Below are 15,721 nucleotides of genomic sequence, written 5' to 3'. Positions count from 1 at the left end.
AACTCCCCAGATAGACCCAGAATCAGTTCACTCTTGATAGGGGGTCTGGGTAAGAGCTAATTCCATTTTGACTTGTGTATTCTTTAGCACAGATAAAAATACTTTGAGATTCATAGAGTGATTTAATGTACATTAAGGAACTGTATAATAACTATTTATATTTGACTTTACTCCACTATTTAAACCGTAATTGCTAACATTCAAGATGGAAAGACTTGTCAGTTGGCTTACTTGGTAGCACTCTTGCCTCTGAGTCAGAGGTGTGGGTTTAAGGTTCATGAAAGGACTTATGTAGGCTGATAGTTCAGTGCAACGCTGAAGGAGTTTCATTGCAGAAGGTGCTTTTGTTTGGATGCGACATTAAATCAAGGTCATGTCTTCCTGTTTTGGTGGTGTAGGTGGATGTTAAAGAGCCCATGGCACATTTGTGGAAGAGCTGACTGCTATTGTGGTTAATATTCTGCTCAACACCACAAAAACATTCATCTCATTGCAGTTTGCTGCTGCCACATTTATCCTCATAACAACAGCAATTGCACAATGCAATTCAATCTATCTGAGAGTGTATAATGCTGTAAATATCATAAACCAGCAGCTTCTTTTGTTGTATGTCTTTTTTATAAATATATAATATATCATAATATTTATTGGGTTGCTTGATTAAATGAAGTTTGCACTGAATTATACTTATCGTTGGTGTCAGCCATTGCTCAATGTTGGCTCTCGCCTCTGAGTACGAAGGTTGTGGCTACAAGACCCACTCCATGGGCTTGAGTTCAAAATCTACGCTGGCACTCTAACGCTGTACTGAAATGTTAAACTGAGCTCTCTTCTGCACCCTGAGATGGATGTAGTTTTTCTCAGTGTTTATATTTATCCTTTAACCAACATCACTAAAACAGATTATCTGATCAGTATAACATTACTGTTTGTGCGAACTTGCTCTGTGTAAATCGTCTGCTGAATTTCCTACATTACAACAGTGACCACAATTCAAGTGTAGTTCATTATCTGTTAAGTGCTTTGGGACATCCCAAGGTCGTGAAAGACGAGAGAGAATGCCAGTTTTTCCTCACTTTCTATTTCTAGTTACTATTCACACCAGAATTCTTGCTATATATCACACATTCTATCTGTTCCTGTTGAGTAAATGCTCGTCATAGTTATATAAAGATCCAATGATTAAAAAGTTATACATTGAAGAGGAGTCAATTGCAGACAAATTGGATATTAGCACGAATATCTGATTTGTGAAAATAGGTCTTTAGACGCATCTTGTAAAATCTGTAATCAGTATCTTTATAAACTCTCAAGACTCTGGGCCGGAAAGTCAGTACCGCTGGAAAGCTGGTGCTCCCCCCGCTTTTTGTGGCCATTAGCACCAAAAAAGTTTTGTGGCTGGGCCACCCCATATTCAGCTCCAAAAGTGAACAAATGGGTTCCAGCGCTAATGAACCCTTCCAAAGTGGATTTTTCAGCGGTGTAGCTGTCTTAATTTGAGCGCTATCACCAGTGAGTAATTCAGCATGCAGGTAAGGGTTTCTAATGAGCCAGTTAAAAAGGCCAGGGTTTGCAGCAAGGCCCTGAGCGGGGAAGGAGGTTGGAAGGATGGCTGGTGTAAGAGGTGCAAGAGCCAACAGGTTCACTGATATAGAGCTGGAGACACTGATGGACATCGTGGAGGACAGAAGAAGAATATTGTTTCCTGACGTAGGGAGACCTGGCAGACCGCCAGTACATAATGCATGGAGGGAGATTGCAGGGATGGTGTAAGGCAACCCCATATATGTGAAGATGCATCCTCCCAGGAGGGTGCTGGCCAATCTGCACCCGGCCCTTCCAGGCTCAGAGGTGTTCCAGGACATCCTAGAAGGACAGCTGTAGGTCCCAGACAACAACACAGCAGCCTTCCCGGACACATGATGTAGCCACAGGGATGACAGTTAGGCGTTGTGTTAGGGTAATCATGCGTAAGAGGTGTTATAGTGAGATGCACAGGGGTAAAAAATGATTCGAATATTATTATATTCTTTATGGTCTGTTTTTGCAGTGATTTGGATAATTGGAGAAATCTTTATTTTTGGCACATATATCTGGCCAAGTGTTTCATTTGGGAGTGGGCAATTCTGCGTTAAGGCACTCATTGTGATGGCCATTAAAGTAGGAGCTGGAGGGTCATGTGTGGCTAGGGTTATCTGAAGCGAGCAGCTGTGAGACGCAGCTGCACCCCCCCTTCCAGGGTTGCGATGGGGACGACACCTCCTAGCTCTGGGACGATGGGATCCTCCTCCTCCACCTCCACCTCCTCCTTCTCCTCCTTTTCCTGCTGTGCCTCCTCCTCCTCCTCTTCCTCTTCCTCCTCCTCAGGTGGTACTGCTGGCTCCACCTCCAGCGGCGGTCCCCTCATGATGGCCAGGTTGTGCAGCATGCAGCAGACCACGACGATTATGGAGACCCATTGAGGAGTGTCCTGCAAGGTGCCACCAGAGCGGTCCAGGCACCGGAACCTCTGCTAAAGGATGCCTATGCATTGTTCGATGATGCACCTGGTGGCACAATGAGCGACATTGTATGCATGCTCTGGCGCTGTCCTGGAGTTCCGCAGAGGAGTGAGCAGCCAAGTGGACAGGGGATATCTCTTGTCCCCAAGCAGCCAACCGCAATCCTGATTTGGGCCGATGAAGATGGCGGGCATACTAGTCTGGGGCAGAATGAACGAATCATGGCTGCTTCCTGAGTACCTCACATCAACAGCCAGGATCTGACGCTGGTGGTCACCTAAGCCTTTGCGGTTCACACAGATCTCGGGGTGATGATGTGGCACCCTCAGCCCAACGTGTGTGCAGTCAATGGCACCCTGCACCCTCGGGAAGCCTGCCATTCAGGCAACTCTGGCCTACCGCTCCACCTGTTTGTCCCTTGTCATCGGGAAGGAGATGTACTGGACCCTTCTGCTGTACAGTGCATCTGTGACCTGCCGAATGCACCGATATGCCGAGAATTGGGAGATGTTGCCAATGTCTGCAGTGGCAGACTGGAAGCCCCCGTTGCGTAAAAATTCACGGCGATGGTGAGCTTGGTCTCCATGGTGAGGGTGGTCCCGAGATGTGTTTGAGGCTGCAGATCTTCTCTTATGACCTGCAGAGCTCCCTCAGTACTTCCGTCCCAAATCGTAGCCTTTGCAGGCATTGCTCATCAGTGAGCTGTAGGAAGGAGAACTGAAGTCAGAAGACCCTTTGAGGGTATGGCCTCCTTCCCCCATGTCTGCGTTGCCCACCTCCCCTGGAAGCTGCCTGCTGGCCATCTCCCTGGTCCTCCTCCTTCTCATGCTCCTGTGGAGGCTCTTGCTGGAAAGGCTCCTCTCCCAGTATTTGTAGGGGGTGGCGGGGGGGTTGGGGGGGCGGCAGCCTTCCTCACTCTCCTGATGCCATCTCCTTCCTGGCCATCCTCTCTAGCTGCAGGTCTGCGCACATCTGCACGCCCTTCTCTCAGTTGTGCAGCCATGGCTACTGCCTCCCTTGCGCGCTGCCTGTCTGCACGGTGCTGACGGCGACGCCTTCTCCTGTGTGTCGCCCTGTTTGTCACCAGGTGTACGAGGTGTCGCCCTCTCAACACTCCTCCCATCCTCAGGGTGAACACTGCCAAACATGTCTCTGCAACCCACAGTGAGGCCTCCACTAAAGAGTCAGCAGGTTTAATGAAGCAAAAACAATCATTACAACTTATTACACTCTAAATTAAAAGCAAAATTTAATTAAACTATTTTCCTGACAAAGGGCCCCAATCCCAGCGACACTCCAGCGGTGTAGCATTCGAGCACCGACTCGAATATCTGGCGGGGACACTGCCTGAAGAACTCCTACCTTTTTATAGCTGAAAATCCAGGTGGTGTCCGTTTTCCAGTGGCCCGCCCGCTGCTTCCCTCACCGCACGAAACGTCTCCTTTACTCCGGCTTCACTCTGCCATTTCCAGTGGAAGTGCGCACCACTGAAACCCCACCCCGAGGAGGGACAAGTCCTCGGGCGCCCAAACTCCGCAGTAGCCGTCCCTTCGGTGACGGTGAATTTCGGGCCTTGTATGTACATTTTTTTGACACAAAATCATTTCACTACACAAAGAAGTGTATTTTTGTGGGTCTATAATTCTGGAAATGGATCTGGTTTTAGCAATGTAAATGTGGGCAGCCGGCATATGGACATTGCTCTCCCATGACCTGAACTGACAAAAGCACGATGTACCAAAGTACCTTCGTTGAAGTATGACATCAAATCACTTAGTCTACCTTCGATGTCAGGGAATGATGAACAATGAAACTGATAGAATTTGACATGGAAAATGGAATTGGGAGATCACATTGGGAAAAAACACCCTCAGTGATTCCAGACTGTAGAAATAGAAGAGTAATTCCCCGTCCCAAAGGACAGTGAGATAACCCCAAGACTTTAAATTACGAGCATGCAATATGGGTAGTTGGTGGTACAGGTTCGACCTCCAAAATCTGGAGTTCCGGAATCCAAAATGTTTTGAATCCGGACACCGATCCATGGCGGGGTTGTCCGAAAACCGGAAAATGTTCCGATATCCGGACTCCCCCTGCCTCGGTGAATCGACTTCGCCCCGGCCTGACTTCGCCCGCCCTGAATTCGCGGGGCCTGACCTCACCCCGGCCCGATTTCGCCCCGGACCCTCTCCCTCCTTTTTACCTCGGCTGCCCGACCCCACCTACCCTGGGCCAGACAAGGAGCTCCTCCACGGCGGCGGGGCCCTGCCCAAACACTTCCTCTGTGGCGGGACCCCCCCCCCCCCCCCGATCAGGTCCTCGCCGGAGGGGCCCCCGTGCGAGCATCTCAGCGGCGAGGTCCCTCCTGAACAACTCCACGGCAGCGAGGCCCCACCCGGCAACCCGAACAGTTCATCGACGAGCAGCCCCCCAGTCCCTTTCTGACATTTGGAAAAACCCGAACCTGGGCTCGTGTGTTTCCGCATTCGTGACATCAGAAAGACGTTCTAAAATCTGGAAAAATGCATAATCCGCAACGACCTCGATCCCTAGGGTTCTGGATTCTGGACGCTGCACCTGTACTTCATCCCATAGGCAGCATAAGAGGCACCTGCAGTGCCAGCTTAGTCTCACTGAATCAGCTTGTTTATTCATCAAACATTAAGTGCTTAATTGGCTTCCACTCTTATTTCCTGTTTGAACTCTTGTTTCAGTTGAAAAGTATGCGCAATAACAATCTATTTAAAAAGTTTCAGAAGAATATCCCAACAGTGGATGCAGCTGGATGTGCATGTGGAGTCAAGTTGAGTAATTCTGGGAGAATGCACACAGTGTTATTTTGTTTTAGTGACCTCCAGTGAGAACTGTGGAAACCCAAATCCCAACAGTTTGTATTTCCACAGATTAAACATGGCGAGTTGAGTAACAGAGCTGCGAAATAGCCCTCATGATTTTGAATGACTAATAGTTGTCCTTGATAATATGCTATTAATAAATATCTAAAATCTTTGTCTTGCAGATTGCCTTTTCAAAGTATGCCCTATGAATCGTTACTCAGCACAAAAACAATACTGGAAAGCAAAACAAGCAAAGCAGGACAAAGATAAAATTGCAGACATCGCATTGTTACAGAAGCTGCAGGTAAGGTTTCTTTCCTTAGCTTTTTTGCATGAATCTTTGATTTTGACTACCCCTTTCAGAATAGATTAGATTTTTTTTGCCTCACTGGTGGATCATTGATAAAAATTCCCAAAAATTGTGGTTCAGTGTTTGCAGGTAATTTATTTTGTGTATGCATACTTGGCAGATAATTCCAGCCATCTTGAAGAATTAACATTACCAGCATGCAAACTGTGTAGGCCACTGAATACTTTAGTGGGCATGATTCAACAACGTGGGACATTGGTTGTATTTGTCATACAAAGGCCCAATAGATGAAGATTTAAGGTGCATTGTCGCTGTACACTTCAAAAGCGATTAAGAAGTACCCAAGTATGATGTGGCCTGTTGAATCCTGGTTGACGGTCTGCAGAATTGCAGATGATATGGTGATCTATAGGAACATCTACTGTCCACTCAGCATATTTGATGATAATACAATAAATATATACCTGTCGCTTAAAGGTAAATAGAAAAATACAGCTGGTCCTACTTAGACCTAACTGTCATGTCTTCTAAACTGTTGTCCTTTTCAAGCTTCATCAATTAAGGGCAAGAGCATTCAATTTTGAAATATCCACAACTTTTGAAGCGTTGTGGATACATTAAGATAATGTACTAAATTTGAAAATCCTGTAAAGGAACTTTTGTTCCTCGTCTTGTGACCCATCGTTTTATTGAGCAGAAATTTGATGGATTTCTATGATGAACTCTATTATTTTCTACTTGTTTCTGTGCCGGTACGTTATACCATGAAACCATTTCTTAATATTGTCTTCAAATACTTGACCTTTTGAGCTCCCTTGATGGTCCAGTGGATATATACACTGCTTGGGTTATACAGGCCTGGAAGGTTGGACCTTCACTCTGCGGTGAATTAACTGATCTCAGTGCCACTGGGCTATGGATGGACACTTCCTGTTTCTGATCACTAACCACTGACGCAAGCCAGAAAGTGTGTATGTGTGGGCATCATGTGATAACAGGTTCCGAAGTGATGCCTCTTCCATGGTGGAATTGGTTGCTTCCACTCGGTCTCGGCTGACATAGTTGGGTGCGGTCCTAGGGATACTAGCATTGGTGTTTCAGCATGAGTTCGGAGTTTCAGAAATGAAGGGGACAAAAAATCAAATCTGTGAAGATAACCAGAGACATGATGCTGCATCAGCACTGGGAATTCCGAATGTTCTGATATTACATTCTGGATTGGATTTTCCTTCACTTAGTGGAAATGTGGTGGTGCAAGACTTCTGTCTGCCCACACAATACTGTGATTTAAATGACTTGTGGGGGATGGGGGTTGCTCATTTTGGATTCAAGGTGGACATTGCCCATTCCTGAGCGGTCTACCACCCAAGGGACAGAGGGAATGCGGCTGCAGCGTTTACATGGTTACAGTTGCTTAAAGGACTAACATCGTGGGAAGTTCTGGAGGACCGAGGCAGAGCCATCAAATCCCAGCATTGACGGAAGGAACAGCCTTGGCGGTTTCTACTGAGCCATGAGCCTCCAGATTCTCGGACACTTCACTGGACATCCTGATGGCATAGTTAAGCGCAAGGTGAGACCAGGAGTCCACTAAAGAAGGTCATCTAGATTTTATCGATGGTGGTGGTTCAGCCAGTGACTGCCACCTATACTATCCCATGTAGGGCTACACAGTGCAGAAAAAGGTTAAATGACCTAACAAGATTCACCACTGTAATTGAAGGCACAACATAGCCACTAGGCCCTCACTGTGTAAATGACAAACTGAATGTTACCCTTAAATAATAAGGTCTGTCATGCCCCACACAAACTCCCTTCCCACCAAATCAATGTGTCATCTCCTAGTGCCTGAGTATAAGGGGAGTAGCATAATGCTCAACTGCAGAAAAGGTTGCTGCTATCCTGTCCCTGAAAGCATTATCACCAGGGAATGAATGGGTTAATTTCAATGTTGTGCCAAACAAGTGCCTTTCTCACTCTGTATTCTCCTTGCAAAGGAAAAGATCGCTCACAATTGAATGATAGCACATAGGGGAGCGATGCCCGGGCCACCCTGGCTCTCGTATTGGACTGTTCAGCCATCAAAAAGCTCACTTCAGGAGTGGAAGTCTGTCTTCCTCGATCCTGAGGGACTGCCTCTGATATGATATGACCCTGAAAGTGCAAGTGAGATGTGGCTGGAAATAGATCATTCTAGGACATCAGCTTCACTGGGACGTGTATCACAAAGGCTACTGTTTAAAAGACCCTTCCACTCATTTCACAACTTCGTGACAGTTGGGGAAGGCCAAGTAGGAGCAAAAGATTGGATTTAAGAGTAAGCAAAGTTTTAGGCACAGAATAATAGCTCTTCTGAATTCTGGTCAGTTGTGGACATTTGCAAGGGAATTTCCAGTGGATAATTATTTATGCAGAAAGCCATTACTGGAAACAATTATTGATGATTTGGTCTTGTATCTCTCTGAATACTGCCAATGGCCTCTCGTGCCATCTTGGTTTCCTCATGGACGACCTCTGATTGACGATATGATGGAGGACCAGCTGCTTTTTCTCCCTGCAGACGGAAGGACTGTATTTCTGTATTGCATCATTGTGCAAATTGCAGAAACCCTCTATAATTGTTGAAGCCTTGCGGGGCTGTACTGCAGAGCTCCCCTGGACCCATCGAGGCACCTGACATACCGACTGACTGCTTAATGGGGTTCCAAGGGCCTTTTTCTACACTGCTGAGCTTGGATCATCTGCCAGTGCTGCAGGTGTTAGGCACACCAACATCAGTCTTCTCTCTCAGGCCAACATACCCAGCATTGAAGCATTGACCATGCTCGATCAGTTCCGATTGACGGGCCACATTGTCCGCATGCCCGACACAAGACTCCCGAAACAAGCTACTCCGAGCTCCGTCATGGCACGCAAGTCCCAGGAGGGCAGAGAAAATGCTTCAAGGACACCCTCAAAGCCTCCTTGAAAAATTGTAACATCCCCACTGACACTTGGGAATCCCTAGCCCAAGGCCGCTCAAAGTGGAGGAGAATCATCCGAGAAGACGCCGAATGCTTGGAGTCTCTTTGCCGGGAGCACGCAGAAGACAAGTGCAAATGGTGAAAGGAGCATACAACAAACCAAGCACTCCACCCACCCGTTCCTTCAACCACCACCTGCCGCACCTGTGACAGAGACTGTAGATCCTGTGTTGGTCTCATCAGTCACCTTAGAACTTTTTTAGTTTGGAAGCAAGTCATCCTCGACTGCCGAAGAAGAAGATCCCTGGTCTGCAAGCAACCAGCCAGAAACATTACTCTGGCTGAATGATGCAAGTGTTGTGGATTACGGTAGTACAACAGAATCATGGCAGCTTCCTGAGTAATGAGCATTCACATATAAAATTAGGTGATTTGCATTGCATACTAGCTGCACATGATGCTCTTTTTCAATGGTGAAATTGAGGTGATTCTCATATGGGGCCTTGAATGCCACATGGGTGCCTTCAATAGTACCTTGTACCTGGGGAAATCATGCTAGTCTGATCCTCCATATCCTAACTTTCTTATTCAAAACACAGGAATGATTTACTTGCACTAAATCCATTACTTGCACTAAAATTTTATACATGTATAAATACTCACTTTAAAGTTGAAAGTACACTTTGGTGCCTAAGAAATAAGAAGGGTTGAAAAATTGTACTGCCTTTTTGTTTAGAGCATTTGCTGAAGCCATTGCCTCCACTGTGCTCTCCCACCTCTGGGGCACCAAACTCGTCTTAACACCACCACCTTGCCAGTGACGTTGTTTTCTGCAGGTAGCTTAAGGGCGGAAAGGAAGGAAAATACCAAGAGTCCAAGAAACCAAGTCCGCCTGCTGCCATTCACACGTGATGGGGCAGGTTGAGGGCAGGCAGCCTCGCTGACTGTTAGGTTTTCCAGAGGAAATTACTGTCCATATTTTTGGGGATCATTTTATTGTCGCAATGGGCAGTTCTGAAGCAGAAAATCCAGGTCCATATCTCATAAAGAATACAATCACCTCAACGGGAGGGGTTGGGGGTTCCCTCAGTTCCTGCTCTGACAAGCCCCCTGCTGTTCTGTCATGTTGCCTGCTGAAAAAATAATCTTAACAAACATTAAAATAATTTTTTACGCCAAATATGAAACAAATTCTTTTTCAAAATCTGGGTGAAATTTTTTTTTTAATTGCTAAAACACAAAACAATGAGCAAATGACCCCTTAAAAAGGCACAGTTAATGTAAACGGCAGCCCACAATAATTTAAGCAGTTCACACACAATTTTTAAGGGGCTTAGGGGGCGAAATTCCCCAGCGCCCTGTTTGGGGGCGGTAACCCAGTCGGGGCAGGACTTCCTGTGCCCAGCCCGGCGCGTAAGTCCCGCCCCGGCCGCGAAATTACTTCTCCACATAGTGCTGACGCGTTTCAACGCCCCTCCCCTTCCGTTAAAGGGAAGGGCCGTTGCGAACTCTGCAGGCCCTTTGATGGCTTGCACTGGGCCACCAGGGCAGCCCGGACCCCGCAACAACATGTTACAACTGGCCAACGGGTGAGTCGGCTGAAATAAAAATGGCGGCATGCAGCCTGAACGGGAGACACAGAACAGGACAATTTAGGCCCCTTAGTGTCAGACTGTTACTTAACATCTAGGAATTCTGTTTAAATTAAAGGTAAAATGGGAGAACATATACTTATTATGGGTCCAGCCACTTATTTGCCACCATGATGGTAGAATAATAGATGTTGTTCATAGAATCATGCAGCACAGAGGAGGTCATTCGGCCCATCGTTCCTGTGCCGGCTCTTTGAAAGAGCTATCCAATTAATCCCACTCCCCTTCTCTTTCCCCATAGCCGGACAAATGTTTTCTTTTCAAGTATATTTCCAATTCCCTTTTGAATCTGCTTCCACCATCCTTTCAAGCAGTGCATTCCAATTCCAGACCTTAACAACTCGCTGTGTAAAAAAAAAAATTCTCCTCATCTTCCCCTTGGCTTCTTTGCCAATTATCTTAAATCTGTGTCCTCTAGTTACTGACGCTCATGCCAGTGGAAACGTTTTCTCCCAATCTACTCCAAATCAAAAGCACTCATAATTTTAAACACCTCAATTAAATCATTCCTTAAACTTCTCTGCTCTAGTCCCTCCACATAATTGATTCCTTGGTACTATTCCAGTAAACCTCCACTGCACCCTCTCCAAGGTCTTGACATCCTTCCTAAAGTGTGGTGCCCAGAATTGGTCACAGTACTCCAGCTGAGGCCGAACCAGTGATGTAGAAAGGTTTAGCTTGACGTTTGTACTTTTGTACTCTGTGTACTTCCCTCCAGTCTGATAAATAACCAGTCACCACGACTCTCTGCTTTCTATCTCGCAGCCAGTTTGTATACAATGCTGCCACTGTCCTTTTAATCTCATGGACTTCAATTTTGCCAACAAAATCCAGTTTGGAGATTCTGTACAGTGAAAGAGTTGAGCTTGTGGTTTTTGTAAACTGTGGCTTGGTGTAGCATCTGATTCAGCCTTTGGCTGGTGACCTGCATATGCAGGAGACTATCAGTTTGGTTGGTAACGATGTACATTTTCTGCTGTCTTTGCTTTAAACCTGATGTTTGCTGCAGTCTAAAAAATATGAGGTACTTTTCAACTAATCGTCAGAGCGTAAAATCGATGTTGAGGGTCGGGTGCCAGATATAGGGCCCAAGTTTCGGGCCCTAACCTAGACCGGCGCAGCCCCGACCTGGACGCCCGTTTTTCGCGCCACAATGTGCGCCTAAAAAAAACTTACAGATTCTCCGGCTCCCTGCTGGTCCTCTTGAATCGGGCGCGGCGCAGCACAAGCTGTAGGGGGCGGAGCCAGGTCCGTGCGCTGAAAACAGTGCCGGGACATCTGCACTTGCGTGCTACAGTGGGCGCCATGTGCAGTAGCTCCAGGCATCCAAAACTGTGTGGGAGGGGCCCGAAGCACGCAGCCCCTAGCCCTGGCCGAATGGCCTCACTGGGGCTGCGTGCATAAGGCTGCCTCTCACGCCCAGCTCCTGCTTCCTCCCGACCCGACTCGACTCCCGCTTCCCCCCCCCCCCCCGGCCCCGACTCCCCCTTCGCCCCCTCCCGCCCCCGGACCGGACCGGACCCGCGCTCCCCCCGACCCGACCCACGCTCCCGACCCCGGACCCCGGACCCGACCCGACCCAACGCCACCTACCTGTAAACCTGGTGCTGGGGATGGGCCCTGCCCGAAGTCTTGGGCCCGGCTGGGCCCGGCCTGTTCAGCCTCCCTCCCCCTTCTCCTTCCCCCCCCACTTCTCCTTTCCCCCTCACCTTCTCCTTTCTCCTTCCCCTTCTCCTCCCTTCTCTTTCCCCTTCTCTCCCCCCCTTTCCCCTTCTCCTCTCCCCCCCTTTCCCCTTCTCCTCCCCTCCCTCCCCTTCTCCTCTCCCCCCTTCCCCTTCTCCTCTGACAGACACACACTGCGGGGCGGGGGGCATCCCAGCACGCTGTTGGAGGGCTCCCGGTGCTGCAGTCGGTAAGTAGAAAATGTTTTATTTATTGATTTAAAAAAAATGATTTCTTACTAATTTTTTTTGATTGATTTATTGGTTGATTTATTGATGTTTTTATAATTTATTATTGATGATGGCTCTTTATTTGTAAAACTGAAGTGTTTAATGTTTGTAAACTTCCCTTTAACCCTCCCCCCCACCTTTCCCTACGCCTGATTTGTAACCTACGCCTGATTTTCTAAAGTGTAGACAAGGCTTTTTCGAGCGTACAAAAATCTTCACTTACTCCATTCTAAGTTAGTTTGGAGTAAGTTTTCACTGCTGAAACTTTGAAAACAGGCGTAAGTGGCCGGACACGCCCCCTTTTGAAAAAAAAATTCTGTTCCAAAGTGAAACTGTTCTAACTGACTAGAACTGGAGCAAACTAAATGTCGAGGATTTGAATTCCTAAGATACTCCGTTCTACACCAGTTGCTCCAAAAAATCAGGAGCAACTGAGGCCGAAACTTGGGCCCATAGAAACTGCCTGATTTTCACTTCCATTGATTTTAGTGGTCAATTTAAAATTCCCCACATGATCTTCACAGCAGGACCTAAAGAAGAAAATTGAACAGTATAGTGGCAGAAAATGCTGCAACCTCATCTCACCACGGCCTAAATTTTCCTTCTCTTGCCCAAGCTGTGACCGGCTGCCAGCACTCCTTTATCTCTCTGCTGCATGCAAATGACTGGGTTTCCTGCCTTCCACTGCTGATCCTGCTGACCCCAGCCACTGCCAAGGGAGGGCTCGCAATAGATCCTGGGGCTACAGTGGGAGGCCCGCTGAACCCGTTTTTGAGGGAAAGAGACCATAGTGAGCACTTCTCCATCTCCACAGCCCAGTCTGGTCTCCTATTTAGTCCAGCTACAGTACCAGCATGTTTTCCTTCCCAGGCAGTGGTGAGTTCCCTCTTGATGCTGGAGATTCCACTGGGAATCTGTATTGATTATACACTCGCTGCTCTCGCCCTCTCCTAGTGGGAGAAAGAAAATCCAGCTCTTCATTTCCAAAATCTATTTTGCTGCTATGACATTCCTGACTCCTCCCAGTGCTCATATCTTATTCCATGGTCTTTACTCCATCTCCTCGGTCCCTCCGATCACAAAACTTCTCATTCATTAAACCCATCACTGTCCCCCTCCTCCTCTCTCATCCCTGCTCATAACCACCCACTTCTCCTTCTCAGCCCCATAATTACCAGCACCATGAACTTGTATCGATCCTTTGGCTCGGTCCTCACAGCTTTCAAAAGTGTGATCATTGATGCCTTCCTTCAAAGCCCCCCTTCCCTTCAACCACTATCTCAAGATGGTTTTGTTCCTTCCCAGTGTTCACTTTGAGCAAATTCTGACTCACCCACGACCGTGTCAAGCAGGCAGTCTGACAAATTCAGAATGAATGAATCTATATCGCAGTCGAACCTTCACATTGCGGGATTCAAAATTGAAAACAATTTTCTATTGAGCACAATTGATTCAGCAATTTAGATCCATTTGGGTTAACAATCTTGCACCCTCCTTTCACCACATCCATTGCCCGTGTAGCTTTAATGATGTATGATATCGCTTCAGACTCGCTAGAATTGCTGCATTACATTGCTTCCTTCTTTTTATGGTGGGCAAGCAGAATTACAGCTGATGCCAACTTCATCCCAGCTTTCAGGTTAAAATTTCATCCAATTTCATGAGTAGTTAGTCACTGTATTGTGTCGAGCCAAAGCCTTTCCCCACCGTCCTCCATTCGCTAAGGTGATTGAAATCAGAAATTGGATTTGATGTTTCAACATTTTACGTGATTGATTATCCATGCCAGCAGTTGCAGCTTTCCCATCTCTCACTTACAAGGGAGGGGGCAGCTGTGGGTGAGATCAGTAAGCAGCACAAGCTCAGACCTACAGGGGCATAAAACACTAGGGTCATATTTTACCACCCGCTCCAATTATTAATCCACAATTATTTCTGGAGTTTATGAAAGATTGCTTTCTTGACTGCAATTGGCTTTCCCTTAATTATTCTCCAGGGGGGAGGGGGGGAAGGAGGGATTCATATTTCCTTACCAGCATCATTAAATGGTTTCCCAAGAAACCTGAATGGATGTTTTCAAGTTGAGCTGTGAGCAAATCTTTTTCCATGAGCCAATTCATCAAGGTGTGTTGTTTATGCCTGGTACCCTGTACTGTGATAATCTCAAATGGAACTTGGGGCTCAATTTTCCCCAGTGATTTGCACCGTTTTTTTTGAGCAGGCTGATTTTTTTTGGCCTATGTTTAAAAAAACAGTTTCCCCAATCAATTTGCACCAGCGTAACTCAGTTAGTTACGGTTTTTTAGGTACTTTTTTTTTCAGCCAAAGGGGGCATAACCTGCCATCCGCGCCAATTCTGGCCATTTAGGCAAGTTTGGCCAGCTGAGAGTTACTCCAGTTCTGCTTAGGCCAGCGTATGTGGGGCTGGAGGAAATTACAGAGATAGGGAGGGGCGAGGATTTGAAAATTAGGATGAGAATTTTGAAATTGAAGCGTTGCTTAACCGGCAGCCAGTGTAGGTCAGCGAGCACCGGGGTGATGGGTAAACGGGACTTGGTGTGAGTTAGAACACGGGCAGCCAAGTTTTGGATCACCTCTAGTTTACGTAGGGTAGAATGGCTCGGGAACGGAGTTTGTGGCGGGGACCCGAAAACTGGCTTCGGTCTTCCCAATATTCAATTGGAGAAAATTTCTGCTCATCCAGAACTGGATGTCAGACAAGCAGTCTGACAATTTAGAGACCGTGGATACATTTACACCACGTCTTTCACAACCTCAGGATGTCCCAAAGCGCTTTACAGCAAATGAAATACTTTTGAAGTGTAGTCACTTTTATAATGTAGAAATGTAAACAGTAGAATTTATAATATGAAAAGTTGTCACAGGCAATGATCCCTGTAAGCTGCGCTTTGTTCTGCGCGACCTGTTTCGTTTAATGCACGGCCCCTTTAAATTTCTGCGCATGTGCAATATTTACAATGTAAAAGCCGGTGACCTTTCAGATCAGTACGTGACTGCGCACACCTTCGCGGGAACATTGGTCACACGCGTGTGACACAAATGTTACAACAGGATGTAAGGTTTTATTGGCAGGAATCGCATGCAGACAGCCTGTGGAGGAGCAGTGAATAACAGACCGCAACTTCAGGATTTCCGAATTTGGCTGAGTACGCGCTAAATCCTGAAGTTGCGGTCTGTTTCAAAGGTGAAATGATGGCGAACGCTGCCAGTTTGCCGTCATTAGGGCCGCAAATTCCGGGCCGATATTTAAAAAATATGTATCTATATTACCTGGGATTTTTTTTTCTATAGCTTGTAGGTCGATATTTCTCAAGTATAATCATAAACTTACTAATGACAGACATTTAGTACAGAAGGCTTCGGGTGCTTAGGATGCAGCCAGTTCAGTTACAGCACAGATTGTACTTTCATAACGCTCCTGTTGAATGTTTAGCAGTAGTAGGTACTACAATCGCCATCATGTTTGTAATCGCTATAAACACAGC

General features: G+C 46.8%; 1 protein-coding gene across 3 annotated transcripts in view; it reads left to right on the top strand.

Moving 5' to 3' along the window:
• itpr3 (inositol 1,4,5-trisphosphate receptor, type 3) overlaps positions 1-15,721 on the top strand; it is a 341,844-nt gene that overhangs the window by 117,049 nt on the left and 209,074 nt on the right. For all 3 annotated transcript variants that reach the window (XM_070858941.1, XM_070858942.1, XM_070858940.1), the window contains exon 3: positions 5,521-5,642. In XM_070858941.1, the coding sequence (XP_070715042.1) occupies positions 5,544-5,642 (99 nt within the window). In that variant the 5' untranslated portion in view covers positions 5,521-5,543. The remainder of the gene's footprint in view (positions 1-5,520; positions 5,643-15,721) is intronic.

Source organism: Pristiophorus japonicus, chromosome 17 (genome assembly GCF_044704955.1).
Source record: "Pristiophorus japonicus isolate sPriJap1 chromosome 17, sPriJap1.hap1, whole genome shotgun sequence".
NCBI lineage: Eukaryota > Metazoa > Chordata > Chondrichthyes > Pristiophoridae > Pristiophorus > Pristiophorus japonicus.
Note: the sequence above shows the minus strand (reverse complement) of the source record. Positions and strands in the feature narration are given on the sequence as shown.